The sequence below is a fragment of the Pseudonaja textilis genome, chromosome 3 (genome assembly GCF_049901715.1).
Source record: "Pseudonaja textilis isolate UNSWEBS1 chromosome 3, rPseTex1.2, whole genome shotgun sequence".
NCBI lineage: Eukaryota > Metazoa > Chordata > Lepidosauria > Squamata > Elapidae > Pseudonaja > Pseudonaja textilis.
The window spans coordinates 82776194-82792311 of record NC_141992.1 but is presented as its reverse complement, the minus strand read 5'-3'; the positions used below and the strand labels follow the sequence as shown (position 1 = coordinate 82792311).

At 40.2% G+C, this 16118-nt stretch overlaps 1 protein-coding gene and 1 long non-coding RNA gene across 4 annotated transcripts; one reads left to right on the top strand and one right to left on the bottom strand.

Annotated features, from left to right (window-relative positions):
* Window positions 1-1125: 1125 nt before the first annotated feature.
* S1PR1 (sphingosine-1-phosphate receptor 1) lies at window positions 1126-9500 on the bottom strand. Of its 3 annotated transcripts, XM_087930259.1 has the most exons (4): window positions 9147-9500; window positions 8858-9059; window positions 8294-8419; window positions 1126-5178 (listed from the first exon to the last, which is right to left on the bottom strand). In XM_087930259.1, the coding sequence occupies exon 4, from the start codon at window positions 5032-5034 to the stop codon at window positions 3895-3897; it is 1140 nt and encodes a 379-aa protein (XP_087786385.1). In that variant the 5' UTR covers window positions 5035-5178; window positions 8294-8419; window positions 8858-9059; window positions 9147-9500; the 3' UTR covers window positions 1126-3894. The 3 variants fall into 3 exon arrangements, with proteins under 3 accessions (XP_087786385.1, XP_087786386.1, XP_026556209.1); XM_087930260.1 differs by lacking the exon at window positions 8294-8419 and having other exon boundaries at window positions 9147-9456; XM_026700424.2 differs by lacking the exons at window positions 8294-8419; window positions 8858-9059 and having other exon boundaries at window positions 9147-9334.
* A 303-nt stretch (window positions 9501-9803) lies between these two features.
* Window positions 9804-15406, top strand: LOC148126191 (uncharacterized). The gene is made up of 3 exons (XR_015742939.1): window positions 9804-9924; window positions 11272-11354; window positions 15289-15406. It is a non-coding gene; the product is annotated as an uncharacterized LOC148126191 (long non-coding RNA).
* Window positions 15407-16118: the final 712 nt, after the last annotated feature.

The window sequence follows — 16118 nt, the reverse complement described above, 5'->3', positions numbered from 1 at the left end:
CATGAGTCACAGAAGAACCATCTAAATCTCGTGTTCCCTCTGAACCAGCCGTCCCCAACTTGGTGTTCTCCAGCAGTCATTGGTTGGAAATGAGGGGAGCTATGGTTCAATGCCACTGCACAACTTCCAAGTTTACTGCAACATTTTGAAAGTGTAAGTTCTCACTGGTTGTGCCTCTGCCGAAAATCTGCTTTGGATTTCAATTGTTTTGATACACCATAAAATGAAAAGTTCACAGAAATGTTTTGTAATGGAATAAATGTCTAGCAAAGCTCACAAGAGGCAATACTCACTCAATGTGTTAAAACTCGGGATTTTAGAATATATATATATATATATATATATATATATATATATATATATATATATATATATATATATATATATCTACAATACATACACACACAACACACACACACACACAACATACATACATTACATTACATATAATCATACATATATATATATATATATATATATGTATTCATGCTTTGTTTGGTATTTTCCCACATCATTGTAGTTGTGCTTTTAAAGACAATGACGTGGGAAAATACCCGAACAAAGCCAAATGCCATACATGTAAGTACCCGCAAAAACTTAACATATGTATGTATGTAAATCCTATATGCTTGTAATCAGAAATAAGATCTAACATATTCAATAGAGGCTTCCTCCAGTTAAGTGATATAATAGGATTGAAACATACTTTTTATATGAAGTGGGGGCAGAATACCTTGTATTCTTTCCTTTAAAAAAAAACCAAAATTATTAACCAGAGTGAACATAAAGCCTTGTAGGAAATATTAGCTTCCGATTTCTTTCATTCCTTCAATTGAATAGGGTTAGGGTTAGGGTTTGAATAGGTAATTTGAATAGGACAGTATTACATACATGGTGTGCATGTATGTAAGAAAAACAGATACATTTTGTTTTTTTACATAGCTGTGAAAAAGTTGTAGAGATATTTTCAGGGCCCTCACCCCCACATACGCTTCAGATTTCTGTAACAATATTTTTTTCAGTTGTTGAGCACTGTATTTAAAAAGAGCTACTTGATGCTATTCCATGAAACCTATATAACATATACAAAGCCACGTATGACCTCAAAGGAAGAGTAGCTCAATGTACAGTTTATACAAAATCCCAGTTTATTAATACTTAGGCTATACTGTACAACCAAGTCAGAAACATTTTACATATTTTTTTTAAAAAATTGCACTGAAAATAATGCTAAAAGGGCCAATAACCTTGTTTCTAATGCCCACCTATGAATTCAGCCAATACTTGTACATTGATCTGTGGGTTGAAGCTACTTTGCTTATGACAACAAAGCTCAATAATGCAATATCGACGGATTAACAACCACAGCAGTGGAGACACTGCTGCCATTTTCATTTTTTTTTTTTTATTTAAACTTTGGATCCTCCCAGATGTAAAACATGGCCTCTTCCACTGAACTCTGGTGATTTTAGGAGGTGGATCCCTCACACCTGCACAAAGACACACTGATTTCACCATAAGCAGCACCTTCAGAAATCCTTTCTTTCACACAACTATTATATATACAGAAATCCACAGTATCTTCCTTTGCAACTGATTGATCTTAAGTGGAAAAGACAGATGTACGTCCCAAGTAATTAATATGGGGAACTTCCTTTCAGGTTAGGATGAAGCTTGAATTTCTCATAAAATTGAAGACAACCAGTCCAGATATAAAATAGCATCTATGCTTATTGGCATCTCTACATTTTATATTGACTCAAATTAAAACATACACATACATACACAAACACAAAATAGCAATTAATGCTGTAATAAAATACATTCATTTAATACAAATAATACTTTCCATGGATGGACATGGATTTGCAGTCAGTGGACACCATTTAAAATGAAAGGACACATAATGGTTACACAAAGATTTTAAGTGTGGACATTTGCTGAAGTTGCAGAATGGCCCAATCTTCTTTCTTTGTTCATTTCTTAGAAGTCTTATTATCTGTGATTCATCTTTCAGCCTAAACTATATCTCAGAAATAAATACATAAAATGTTGCACACTGAGGTAAACCTCTAACCAGAAGAAATGTACGGTCACAGCAGACAACTAATAAAGTTGTTAACTAAACGTGTGACACTATGAGAAAGAAATAGTCCATGCTAGGGATTAAAATAAAACTATCGAATTGTAAAGCCCTTACACAAAGGGTTCATTCGTATTTATAATGCAGTGTACACTTCTGGCTACATTTCGAAAAAGGCATAATGCAACTGGAAAAATTGCATTGTAGGAGAGGGCAACAAAAGAGACTGAGTTTCAATATCTTCCTTAGAAGTTGATTATGAGAAATGAATAGCAATAGCACTTAGATTTATATACCACTTCCTGGTGCTTTACAGCACTCTCTAAGCAGTTTACAATGTCAGCATATTGCCCCCCAATACTCTGGGTCCTCATTTTACTGACCTCAGAAGAATGAAAGGCTGAGTCAACCTTGAGCTGGTCAGGATCGAACTCCTGGCAGAGGGCAGAGTTAATCTGCAATACTGTGTTCTAACCACTGTGCCATTACAAATAAACAATTTACATAGCAAAAGAAAATAGGAAATTTTGTATGCTGTGAAGAAAATAAACAGGAAAATATGTATCCTTCGCAAAGAACATTAGGATTCAGAAAAATCATCCTAAGAACTTGATTGGAAGGAGAGGAAAAACAAAATATTTCATCACACAGCACATAATTAACCTGGTTGAATTCATTAACACTAGAGAGGGCAATGGCCATTAATTCAAATGGCTTTAAAAAAGAAAAGGATAAATTCATAGAGAATTGGTCTATTAATTTTGAAGAGCTATAGAACAACCTATCTCCAACTATTAGTTGCAGACCAACAGTAGTAAACAGGTATGGCTCCATCTCCTGCTTGCAAGCACCCCATGTTCAGCTGTTTGATCAATGGGGGGCAGGAGGAAGAAGAAGGAAAAATATGTATCCTACACTAAGATAAGGGAGGTCCTACAACAAAGTTGACTGGAAGAAAATTAAGGTCTCCAGCAGAGCCGTTCTTAACATTCTTATGATTACCAGGAGCAGAAATGGGACATGGCTGACGGTTAAAACTGTGTATATAAAGCTGCTGTTAAAGTTATTAAAATGCAATTCGTTACTGAAAGCAGCATATTTATCAGCTTTTTTTAAAAGTTCAAATGACACATCTATTAAGTTCAAACAGCCCCAGTCTAATTCACACGTATCACAGTCTCACTAATTCCTTGAGGATTCAACTACAACCAGGAGTATGGGGCTATCTTCCTCAGAGTAACCCACAGCAGTCTCCAGCACCTAATTCCCATTGGCTTTCCACTGATGATTAAGTGCCAAAGAGAAACACCCACCTGAACAACTCTTGAGATAAAATCCCAGCCCCGGTTCTCTTTCTATTACTCAGAATATACTAGCACATTTCCTTCCCTGGACAAGGGAGTTAATTAAATAAGACTGTCAATCCAATATAGCAAGAACTTTGTTTCGGGGGTTCAGGAGTTTTACCTTGGGGGGGGGACAATTTGAAGATATTTCTCTCCTTCCCCACTCATACTCCCATTCAAAGGCTGATCCAAGTGTCTACTTTTCAAAGGTGTATAGAGCTTGAATATTCCTAACAACCCTAAGTTGCCTCAGGGAAAACCAACATACAACATTCTCCCAGAGAGGAAATATTTTCAAAGGACACCATGTGTCTTAGACCAACAGCTGGACCCCCAACCAATACTCCATTTCCCCTTCAGACCAACTCGTTCTCACTCTCCTCCTTCTGTCTGGAGACAAGCAAGCAGAGCTATCCCCCACGTGTCAGCCTTCAAGGGGCTCAGGCCTCCATTTTGCCAAAGCTCCTAAGACGACGAGGTGACATTACCGGAGGACACAATTGTTTCTGGAGGATCCCCCTCATCTTTCTGAGGATGGGAGGAATTGTCAGATTTGCTTCGACTGAATTCTATCCCTCCAATGATGGGTCTCTTGACTTTGGCCCCAGAGTCTGTGGTGGGACACGTACAGCACCGTACAATCTTGAAAAAGGCCCTCCGCATCTCCTTGTTGGTAAGCGTGTAGATGATTGGATTGGTGGCTGAGTTCAGAACTGCTAGTACTAAGAAATATTCAGCCTTGAAGAGGATGGGGCAAGACTTGACTTTGCATCTCACGTCCAGCAACAAAAGAATGAACAAGGGAGTCCAGCAGACAATGAAGACGCTTAAAACAATAATCACCGTCTTCAGCAGAGCCAGTGACTTCTCTGAGCTCCGGGTTGCTTTGGCCACGTTCTTCCGAAAAGTCAGCCTACGGCTCCTTGTCCTTACCAAGATGTAGATCCTACAGTAAAGGATCACAACGGCCAGTAAGAGGCCAGTAAATATACTGGTGCAAAAAAGGATATAATGCTTATGATAAAGAGGCAACACTGTGGAGCAATTCTCCAGGAAGCCAATGCAGTTCCATCCCATAATAGGGAGACCCCCTAATATCACAGAGATGACCCAACAGGCGCTGATGAGCAGGAAGGAACGGAAACTATTACTGCCATTATGGAGCTTCATTTTCAACATGGTGATATATCGCTCAATGGCAATAGCTAGCAGGCTGAAGACCGAAGCAGACAAAGCCACAAACATGCTTCCTTCTCTAAGAAACCACTGGGCAGGGGTGAGGCTGTAAGTCGTGGAGCCGGACAGTAGGATGTTAGCGATGTATGCCACTCCTGCCAGCAGATCTGAGAGTGCCAAGTTACCAATAAAGTAGTACATTGGCCTGTGGAATTTCTTGGTTTTCCAAATAGTCAGCAGAACAAAGATGTTCTCGAGGATGATGAAACAGCAGATAATGATGAAAACCACCGATGTTGCTTTGATCCCACTTTCGGCATTCTCATTGAGCTTCCCTGTGTAGTTGTAATGCTTGCTGATGATTTCATAGTTGAGGTAGTCACCGACGTCTCTCCGGACCTTCATGTGGGGGGCCCTGGCAGAGTCCATGGTTCCAGCCTGGACTGCAGGTTTCCAAGCAACTGGTGAGAGGTGGTGTAGAATGACAGTCACTTGCTGCCCTTCCTACTATGTCCAATGTCTGCAGTTCCTACGGCCAGTATCTCCTCTTAGATAACCTCAGAAACCAGGACCCTTAAAAATTAAGGGAGACAAAGCAAAAGACTATTAGTTAAAGAGCCTTTGATTTAACCCACCATAACTCAAAATCCAACAAGCTGAAATCCCAACATCAACTGTTGCAAGGGTGTTGCAGTCTTAGTTGTGCAGAAGGAAAGACTATGAAGAAACAGCGGTTTGATTCAATGCTATGCACCGATCCTCCTGCTGTGTAACTGACTGGTTACACTAACTATTCACATGGACTGCAAATATAATAAGAGCTTTTATAAATTTATCACCTAAGTATACTACACTGGCTAAGAAAAGCTGTCCTATGATATAGCACAGGTTAAGTGTTAGAATGTACAAACAGCAGCAGTCACAGCCCAGACACTGGGTATAGTCATACATTAATGCTTGTAATTATGAGGATCCAATATTTATTTCTACTGTACACCACAAATTGTTCTGATTTTTACAATGGTGACTAAATTATACCACAGCAGGTGGCAGCACCTAGCTATGCTTGGCTGATTTTGAGAAAGCAAAGCTAGCTGGACCTGGATAATAATTAGATAGGATACCATCAGGAAACCCTTGGAGTGCAGACTTAACTGGGAAGTCAAAGAAAACAAACAATCCAAAACCACAAGTAGGAAACAGCAAACCGTTTCTGTACTTCTGCCAAGCAAAGCATATGGATATGCTCCTGTAGTCATCAAATTCAAACTCATCTCAAGACAGACATTCCCTTCTCGGCCAAATTATGCAGTCTGCAACCATAACATTATTTTTTTAAAAAAAAAAAGTCAGCCAGGACCAGACAAATGAAATCTTTTTCATGCCCACTGATCTCGCTGAACAGAAAAACCAGAGTGCCAACCGCAATTCAAACGCATGGAATTAAATCCCAGCTTTGAAAGGCAGAGCTTAAAAACAATGAAAGGAAATAGGAATCATTTCTGAGGCAAGAAGCTCCCACCTAATTCCACGTCAACTTCAGTTTACAAGTCACAATGCAACTTATTCCTCCTCTCCATGCATACACCAGGGAAACTAACCCCAACATCACTGTTCATAGCCAAGTAGGAAATTCTTTCTCACTCTTCAGGTGCAACGCACATCAATTTCAAGACCTTAGGATACCTGTCCCTGAAGCAGCCTGAACAATTTTAAGAAACTTCTTTCTTCAGGTGACTGAAATAATGGAGAGAACATTGTTTTGGTTGGTTCCACATAAACAAAAGAAACAAGTTAAGCTTCAAAAAGACTCACTTGTATAGGAGAGGCTTAGAAAAAGGTCATCTTTGAACAATGGACTAATTGTATCAGTTAAAAATAAAGATGACCATTAAAATGGAGAGACTATTTTTCACCCATTTTCCCCCCATCACAAATTTCAGATCTTTGGAATAAACTCAGCAAAAACCTTGAGGACAAAAAGAAAAGCACTTGAACTTTTATAATTGGGAGCAGAGAGAGAGAAAAAAGGCTGATTTTGGGCTATAGCCTAGTATGTAGTTTGGAGGCTCATTTTCAACCACTTAATTAGTTTGCACATGGCATTACTAGATGAAAGAAAGTGCATGGAAATATATGTGTAAACATTCGTGTTGTTTACACTAAGTATTTAACATAGCAGATCAGTCCAACACAGAAAGCAAAGTTAAAACTTTCACTGGGTGCAGATGTTTTAGGTTAGAAGAGAATGAAAGTTACCATTGTTAGAAGTTTTTACAGCTTATTCTTTCCTCACTATGAGCCAGGATAAATTGAAAAAAAAACAGACTCTTCAAAGAAACATGCTGGACTTCCTGATGGATGTTCAATTCACATATAAATCTTTGACTTTAACACACACCATGCCAGTCTTTATGCCATATGTAAATCGTACCTACCTGCTTAAATAGCTGGGTTACCTAGCACAGAAATGGCATGCATGTATCGTGTTCTGTGTAAGGTAACCCAGCTATTCCACAGAACAGGGCAGATACATGTCATTTCTGTGTTTGGCAGGTCACAAACATTTCACCATTTACATTTGTCCACTTTTTGCCCCCAGATGTAGAACATCTGTTCTGAATAGGGCTGTGAACCAGCCGCAAAAGTTTCCTCTCTGCCCAACCATTCCCTTCCCAACCTCCTCTCTGGGAAGCAAGAGACATGGGTACCCATATAAGCTCAGAAAACATTCAAAAATGTGGCTAATAAGAAAAGGAGCAGATAGGAATCATGTCAACCCACCACCTTTTCTTCCAAAGCATCAACCGTTTTGTTAAACTATGTGCTGGTTTACTTTTTTAAGATTATATATATATATATATATATATTTATATTTATATTTATATTTATATATTTATTTTAAGGCAGCAGAGAAGGTCCTGTGTGGATAGTAACTATGTCCCCAAAGCACTTTGTTTTGAACTTCAGCTGAAGGCAGACATACCTCAATGTCCCTCCTTAAACCTCTGCACAAGACTTTTGAGGGGAATTTAATTAACTACAGGCTGAAAGACCTCTTAAGAATGATCAGGTCATCAAGCTGACTGAAACCCAGCTTTCTGCAACCAAGTTCTGTTTAAAACAGATTAGTCCTCCAGTGTAAAAAACTGAAACTTTTGTGGTACAGAGAAGCCAGAATCAAAAAGGGAGGGGGGAAACGACTGATTTCCAGCCCAAACCTGGCAAAGCTGTAATCTCTAACGCAGAAATTAAGTCCTGATCTATGGATCCTCCAAAACAGCCTGCTTTTAAGTCACGTTCCTTCAACACCTCTTCCAAAACTGCCTGTTTCCAGTTCCTCTGGAAGAAGAGGCAATCTGAAGGCTTCTTGAGCTTGCCTCTTCTCCTCCATCCCCAGGTAGTATGCACAGCATGCAAATCAAGAGGGTTTTCTAATAACATCAAATATTCACATGCAACTTTCACCAAAAGGAAACATCTCTGCAAGGCACATTCATTCTGGTCGAAGACCAGAACATGTCTATCCCACAGATTTTACCCAATGGCTCGTATTCTAGGCTGGTAGTATCTGCACCATCATCAGACAATAGGGGCAAAAATGCATGTTGGAGTTATTTTGCTGCCCCCCCACACACACACACACACAAACCTTCCATTCCTGTTAGCTTCAACATTGTTTTTTCACCTTTTTAGCTGTATTATTCCACCGCTACGCGCACGAATCCAGGCAGCAACATTCCCAGGAGATTCCACCAAGTTAAACTTCCAGGGCTGCATGTTTTTACTAAGCGCGTTCATTCCCTGCTGCCCTCTGCAACAACACTAGATAAGAACCCGGCATACGAGGCAAAAAAACCAAAAACTTTCCCAAATCAGACGCCCCCCATAAAGTTAGCTGGTAGTTCAAGCGCAAGGCTCCTCCGTCTCCCCGCGGTTCGGCGGTTAGGAGCAAAAAATAAATAAAAAATACAGTTGTGAGGGAATTTCGCCCGGTTCGCAGTGCGCGCGCGCGCAGACTCCTCCAAGGAAGTTTGCTGGGACAGGTTTAATACGAATATAAGCTTTTCCGCCACTTCGCCCGGATTCCTGATAAAATATCCGGTGGAAGTTCCCAGGGAAAAAAAAAATGAGTGTGTGTGGGGGGGTGGGGGGGAATGGGCAAGTGTCAACGCGGGCAGTGAAGGCTGCGCCCCTATGGAAGTCAAGTCTAACCAAACAAAGCCGGAATTCCAGCTCAAGGGACACGTACTGGGTAAAACCACGACTTCAATCTCCACGGTTGGATCCTGCGAGGCACCGTTTCCCAGGGATTCGGAGTTTTTGCATCCAGCAGCACAAGGAGGTATTCAAAACTCTCGCCACCCGGACTCCTTGCTGCGGGTCGCCTTTCCCACTTGGCGACTTGCAAAGCGTCCCCGGAAGGCGGAACGCAACGAAGCGCTTCACTCCCGCTTGTTAAAAAAATAATAATTTTTTTTAAAAAATCCTGCCCGGATTCCTGCAAAAAAAGCCGGCGCGCTCCCTCGCTCCGCTCTTACCTCGCTCGCCCGGGACGCCGTTCTCGGTGGAGGGGGAGGATGCATGGCTCTCACCCTTCACCTCGAGCCAGGCCCACCCGTCGCCCCCCTTGCCTAACAAAAGCGGGGCTGCCTCCCGGGCTCATTGGAAGCGTTTTCCTTCCCAGCGTCGTCTGAGTTCTCCCCCTTCCCCTCCTCCTCCCCCTCCCTATATTCCCATTTCTCGCGCGCGGCCGAGGCGACTTTCACTCGGGTTTAGTTTTCTCCTCCTTGCCCGGTCTGGAGAAGAGGTAATCTGGCCGCACCGATTTCATCAAGCAGCTCCTAACTCGGGCGTAGCCGCGGAAGGGTTAACACCTGTTCCCTTTCGCCACTGGCTGCGCTTTCAAAGTTTTGTCTGTTTTTTTTTTTTAAAGCGGGGTGGGTGCACGTGAGGGGAGAGGCAATCGCCGAGGGGGAAGGGGACGCAGGAAAGCTGGCTTGCTGGACCCCGAGGCTTCCTTAAACTTTGTCCAAGTTTCCTGCCATCTCCTTCCCTGGCTTTGTCCCCCTCTTTTCCTTTTTAATGCCGGTCTACAAAATAAGTGTAAAACAAGTGGAATAGAAGAGGCGCTAAGAGCTGATCTCTTGTTTCTCTTGTAAGCCGGACAAGAAACAATGGATGGAAACTAACCAAGGAGGGAAGCAACCTGGAATTAAGGAGAAACTTCCGAACAGTGAGGCCAGCGGGACAGCTTGCCTTCAAGAAGTTGTTGAGGAGGGTTTTAAGAAAAGATTGGACAGCCACTTGTCTGAAATGGTATAGGGTCTCCTACTTGACTGGGTGGGGGCTGGACTAGAAGACCTCCAAGGTCCCTTCCAACTCTGTTCTGATTTAGTGGCCCCTCAAAAGTGGATCTTTTCCATAGGTGGGGGTCCTGCTTTTTCACTCCCTGCAGGAGGAAATCCTGAGAGCAGTATAATGTGCGTGTGTGTTTTACTCATTTGTTTCATTGGTTTCCCATTATCTAGTTTTAGGTCTTATGTGGAGAATAGATTGCATCATGTTTATACAGAAAAAAATACAAACTCCAGAGTTCACTAATATTTTAATCAACACTAGTTATTACAATTCCCCTTTCCAAATTATATTATTACAATTATATTATTAAAATTATATATTACAATTCCCCTTTCCAAATATTTCTACATGATAAATCCTTTATCAAATGTTTCTTTGTATGCTCTGGTCACAAGCTGAGGAACATGAATGCATTACAGCAGAGTACCAGATTTAAAAAAAAATGACAACCAGCCACCTCATACCCTCCTTGTTCCCAAGATCCTGCTAACAATTATTTTACAGATATTCCTTGGCTTACAACCTGAGTTGAGCCCAAAATTTTTGTTGCTAAGGTAGACATTTGTTGAGTGAGTTTTGCCCCATTTTACAAACTTTATTGCCACATTTGTTAAGTGAATCGCTTGTTAAGTTAGCAACATGGTTGTTAAGTCAGTCTGGCTTCCCCATTGACTTTGCTTGTCAGAAGGTCATAAAAGGTAATCACATGATCCCTGAATACTGCAACCATCATAAATATGAATCATTAGCCAAGCATCTGAATTTTGATCACATGACCATGGGTATGTTGCAATGGTTGTAAGTTTGGAAAATGATCATAAGTCAGTACTATTGAAACTTCCAATGGTCATTAAATGAACTGTTGTAAATGGAGAACTACTTGCATTTATTAGATTTTTATCCCCACCTTTATTACAAGTAACTCAGGCAACAAACTTAAATATGCTTTCCTTCTATTTTCTGGTCAACAACACACCTGTAAGCTGGATTGGGTTGAGGTAAAGTGACTGCCCCAAAGTCACCCAACCAGCTTTTGTGCCTAAGACAAGACTAGAACTCCCTGTCTCCTGGTTTCTAGGCCAGCACCTTAATCGCCTAACCACCTTACCAAATTGGCTTTGAAATAGAAAGCTTGCCCAGAATATTGTAGAAAAACAACGGCAGCAGCAGCAGTTCATGAGCTGTAAATGAAGCCATTTCATTTTAATGATTTACAGCCCTGATTTGTGAGGCAAGTAGTTTAACAGGGAAGTTGCAGGAAATGACGGTGTGTCTTCACAAGCCTTCCTTTCCCTCTGAAACCAGGGAGAAGGCATGATAGATGTTTGTATCCTGGTGGACATGTACATGATCAAAGATGCTTCATGGCAGAAGTTTATCCCAGTTTGGTATGTGGAATTGTAAGTGAGAGGTCCCCAGTTTCCCCATGTTAAGCAATAAATGAAGACAACTTTGCTGTGAAAGTTCACTCGTTTATTGTACAAATTCAGTGATATGTTCTGAGGGTACCCAGTGGAGGGATGGAGGGGCCACCTATGGCAGTGGTGGGATTCAAATATTTTTGCCACCGGTTCTGTGGATGCACGATCCCGGTTGCTTCAGCAGCTGCCGTGCAGCACTATTCTGTGCCATGCAAAGCAGCTGCGCTTCAAATTCAGCGGATAAAGGTGAGTATGGGAGCCCAGGCGGGCGGGTGGGCCCAACAGCAAAGCAGCGGAGAGAACTGGTTCTGTCTCCACTGCTCATCGCTGCTACCGGCTCACCAGAACCGGGCTAAACTGGTAGAATACCACCACTGACATATGGCCCATGGCCTGTGTATCCCTATGGTTAGCCATAACAATTGTTTACCAGCTGTAATGGTTGGATTCCTACAACACCCTAAGCTCAAACCAGATACATTTAGCATGATCCATGGGCTTCTTCCACAAACTCTTAATCAAAACAAGCTCTAGTGTGATGATTTGGGCTAAGCGTAGCTTGACAGGCGATAGTAACTCAATGAATGAGCCACACTGCTTCTGAACGACAAAATGGAAACTTGTCAGGACAACAGGCGGTGGCATTCTCCCCTTTCCCAAGCCAAACTTATTTATGGTTTGAAGCCCAGGAAGATAGCTGTTGCATGGCTTCCCTTTCCTCCTGTGAAATTATTCTGTTCTTTCCTCTTATGCAACCTCCTGAGAACTAGACTCACTTCTAGCATGTAAGGACATGCTAGAGTTTTTATTCAGGATGTTTTATTGTTTCTCTCCATGTTCACCTAAGGCATGTGGGAATACTGCCATCCTCTCACTACTCTAAACTGGAGAAATCCACTTCTTTCCAGGGAAAGGAAAACATAGCCATATCTGTAACACATATCTGTACGCAAGGATTGGATACAATCTGCCTTCTATCCCTTTTCCCTCTTTCTCTTTTATGGAAATGGGTTTCCAGTAGACAGATGCTGACAATGTCTACATCAGATGCACAAGAGAGTTGTTACCTTCAGCAACTTGGGTTCAAAGTATGAGATAAGAGCAGCAGACTGGCTTCTTAATAGGAAAGGAACCACGCCAGTCTACAGTAATCAGATCAAATCAAATCAAGTTTATTAATCAAAGATCAGAGACCAAAAATTGGGTTCTAGTGGTATCTTTTCTGATTAGCTTCTCGTGTGAACTGTTTCTCTATTGACTTTGCATAAAGTGAGCTTTGCCTCACCAAACTGCTTGTTAATAAAATTTGTTAGTCACACAAGTTGCTACCAGTTTTCCCTTTTGAAATAAAAGACAGTGTCCTTAAGGAAATCCTGTCTCCTTAATTCATAGTCAGGCTGTTCTTTTTGTATACAACATTCACAAAAACTTCCTGGTAAAGGACTGAATGTTGTCATTTAGAGAATACAGGCATTGTTATTCCAAGTTCAGTCCTGAGCATCTCTTGCTTCCTGGGTGGATACAAGAAGTCTCTGTTTTAGAATGTGGAAGAACTGTTATCAGTCAAATCAGTCATTATTTTATTGTCATAATCTCTTCATAAGAAGGTGAAATCACAGCTGCCAGTTCTTTAGTTTGTTTTGGCCTTCATGTGCAATATTTCTTCCCAAGAACTTATGATGCAATGTATTAATGTAGTATATGTAGTAATGTAGTATATATCCAAGCAGTGTGGCCTTTTGCAGTTGAACAGGTGGAGATTTTTTTCAGCGCTCAGATTTTATAAGTGCCAGCCAAGATTTTTGGTATGCCGCTCAGTGTGCCATGGCCAGTTCATGCCACAACCTTTCAATTTCAGTTTCTGATACTTTGTGATCTTTTCCAATTCTTTGTCTTCTACTATCTCGTGGTATTGCCACATCAATTATCTACGTATTTTTCTTTTGAACCACATTAAATCTAGTGTGTTGTGAGTCAAGATGTTCTCAGTCTGTATCCAGAAATCCCACAATATTTTTACCTGCTTATTTTTGACTACCTTTACAACTTTATGTTCCCACTAATTTCTCTTTACTGGTAATATTTACATTTGTTCCAGTGAATCATTGGGTGACTGTGTTATGTCATTGTTTATAATCAGTTTGTGTGATCTTGCAGAAGCTGAGTATATAATTTACTTTTTTTTCTGCTTCTTTGCACAACCTGCACTTTGAATCATTTGATTCAGTTCTGGCTCTGATTGTATTAGTTTGAATAACTTGCTATTGAGCAGTCAAAATGTAAGCCTTCAGTTTCTTTTTTTAATATTCCATTAGTAAGCCATTGTCATATTTTATAGCACTTAGGAATAGCACTTAGACTAATTCCTAGCACTGTCAAACTCCTGGCCCACAGGCTAGATATGTCATGCACTGGCCAGGCCTATGCCCGGTTTAGTGAAGGGAAAAAGTCCTGTTATGTCTTGTGATGCCATCATGACATGAGTTTGAAACCTCTGACTTAGACTTATATACCGCCTCACAATGCTTTACAGCCCTCTCTAAGCAGTTTACAGAGTCAGCATAGTACCCCCAACAATCCGGGTCCTCATTTTACCAACCTTGGAAGGATGGAAGGCTGAATCAACCTTGAGCCTGGTGAGATTCGACCAGCCAAATTGCAGGCAGCTGGCAGGCAGCAGAAGTAGCCTGCAGTACTACATTCTAACCACTGTGCCACTAGAGCTCGTATTTATCCAATTTTTCCTCAATCTTTTGTAAAGATCGACCATTTAATGTTTTTCTGTGCCAGCAGCATTGTTTGTATTACATTATTTCAATATTCACTTTTTGTTAAATTTCAGTTTTTAACTTGGTCAATGTTTGTTCTTGTCTATCTTTTACATAATCAGCCAATGCACACTTATCAGCTTTGATAGTTCGTTTGACCTGAAATGAAACCTCTGCCTCCATTTCTATGGGGCAGATATAATCACTACAGGGATGTAATGCATAGTGAATTGTCATCAATTTTCTTGTTTCTAGAGCTCAATTTTCCCAGCTATTGCTGTTATTTGTTGCTTTATGATTTCCAAAGCTTCAATTTTTGGTGCTAAACCAATACTTTTGATTAGTTTATGTATTTGTTTGTGTAGATTCTTACATTCTTCCATTTTTCATCTTTCATGATTTTTAAATTACTTGCAGCTGATCTTAATTTTTTTTTATCTTGGCCTCTAATCTGATTTTCCATGTTGGGATTGAATATGATTATCATTTATTAACTTGTACACTGTCCAAGTTACTCTGGAAGCCTCATACTATCAATGAAATAAATTTCATAAATTACGAGACCCTTAAGAACCCTTCCTTCCTTCCTATTTTTAACACATGCAATATAAAATCTGAAAGTAAAAGGATCATTTGTAAGCATAAGGTTGTTTTGTTTTTGTTCAGGTGTCATTTGTTCTAGAAAACTTTTATCAAGAATAAGTTATTGGTGCTTTAAATAAATGGACCGGCTGGTTGATTCTGCTATAAATAATTTTATCTAGGTTATTAGATAGTAACATACACACACTCATACACATATATATGTTACTATTTCATACATACATACATACATCCATGCATACATACATACATATATACATACATACATACAAGATTGCCTAAAAGAAACTGTCATCTTTTTGTTTGGAGTGAGAAACAAAACTCCTAACCACAGGACAGTAATATCATAAAACTGATTCAGACAGAAATTCCGGTTTTGTTAAATGGATCGACCCATCTTGACAGTTAAAACTGATCTCAAAGCAAAACTTTTAGAGTTGAGTGGGTTTTTTTGGGTGTGCTAACAGTTTCAATTGTTCCACGCCTCTTTGCGAATGACCACAATATACCCTCACTCTTTTTGAGATTAGCAGAAAATGAGACCCAGACAAGAGAACCGTTATTCTCCAACTGTCAGAGAAGGGAAGAAAAATGAACCTGAAGATGGTCTTTGCAACCACCACACAATCAGAAACTGCACATTTTGCTACAGTGTAAACAGAAACACAAAGAAGCAGAAGATATCCCTTTCTTTGGAACCCTGGGCTCAACGTACCATATATGAAGAAGGGATTAATATATCCAAATAATATATCCCATAATTGAGAGATGTGGTGTCTCAAGATATCTTATAATCAAATATAAAAGTTTCATTTATAGAAAATATTTTAACCCTGTGAATAAAGACAAAAAAGTCCCCTGTCTTGTGGGACTTAAGGAGAAAAGAAAGTAGGCATATATTGCTTCTGAAAATATGTTATTCACAAAATTAAAAAAACAAACTACCCAAAAGAGAAAAAATACAAGAAACAAAGCAAAACTAAACAAGACATTAAAAAGTGCATTTTAAAAACATAGGTTGTCCCACTTGGTTGAATACAGCGCTATTTTACATACACATACATACACACACACACGAACACACACAAAATTGCTTCTTCAGAACAATATATTGACCACATTTTGTCCCAAATAGATAGTCCTCAACTTATGACAATTCAGCCCAAATTTCTGTTCTAAGTGAGACAGTTTTGCCCCATTTTACAACCTTTTTGCCACAATTGTTAAGTGAATCATTGAGTTGGTAACATAGTTGTTAAGTGAATTTGGCTTCCCCATTGACTTTGTTAGGTCACAAAAGGGGATCACGGAACTGCGTGACGCTGCAATCGTCATGAGTCAGTTGCCAAGGGTCTGAATT

What these genes read in the sequence shown, in the direction of transcription:
- S1PR1 (XM_087930259.1), bottom strand. Translation starts at nt 5,034, where the DNA reads ATGGACTCTGCCAGGGCCCCCCACATGAAGGTCCGGAGAGACGTCGGT.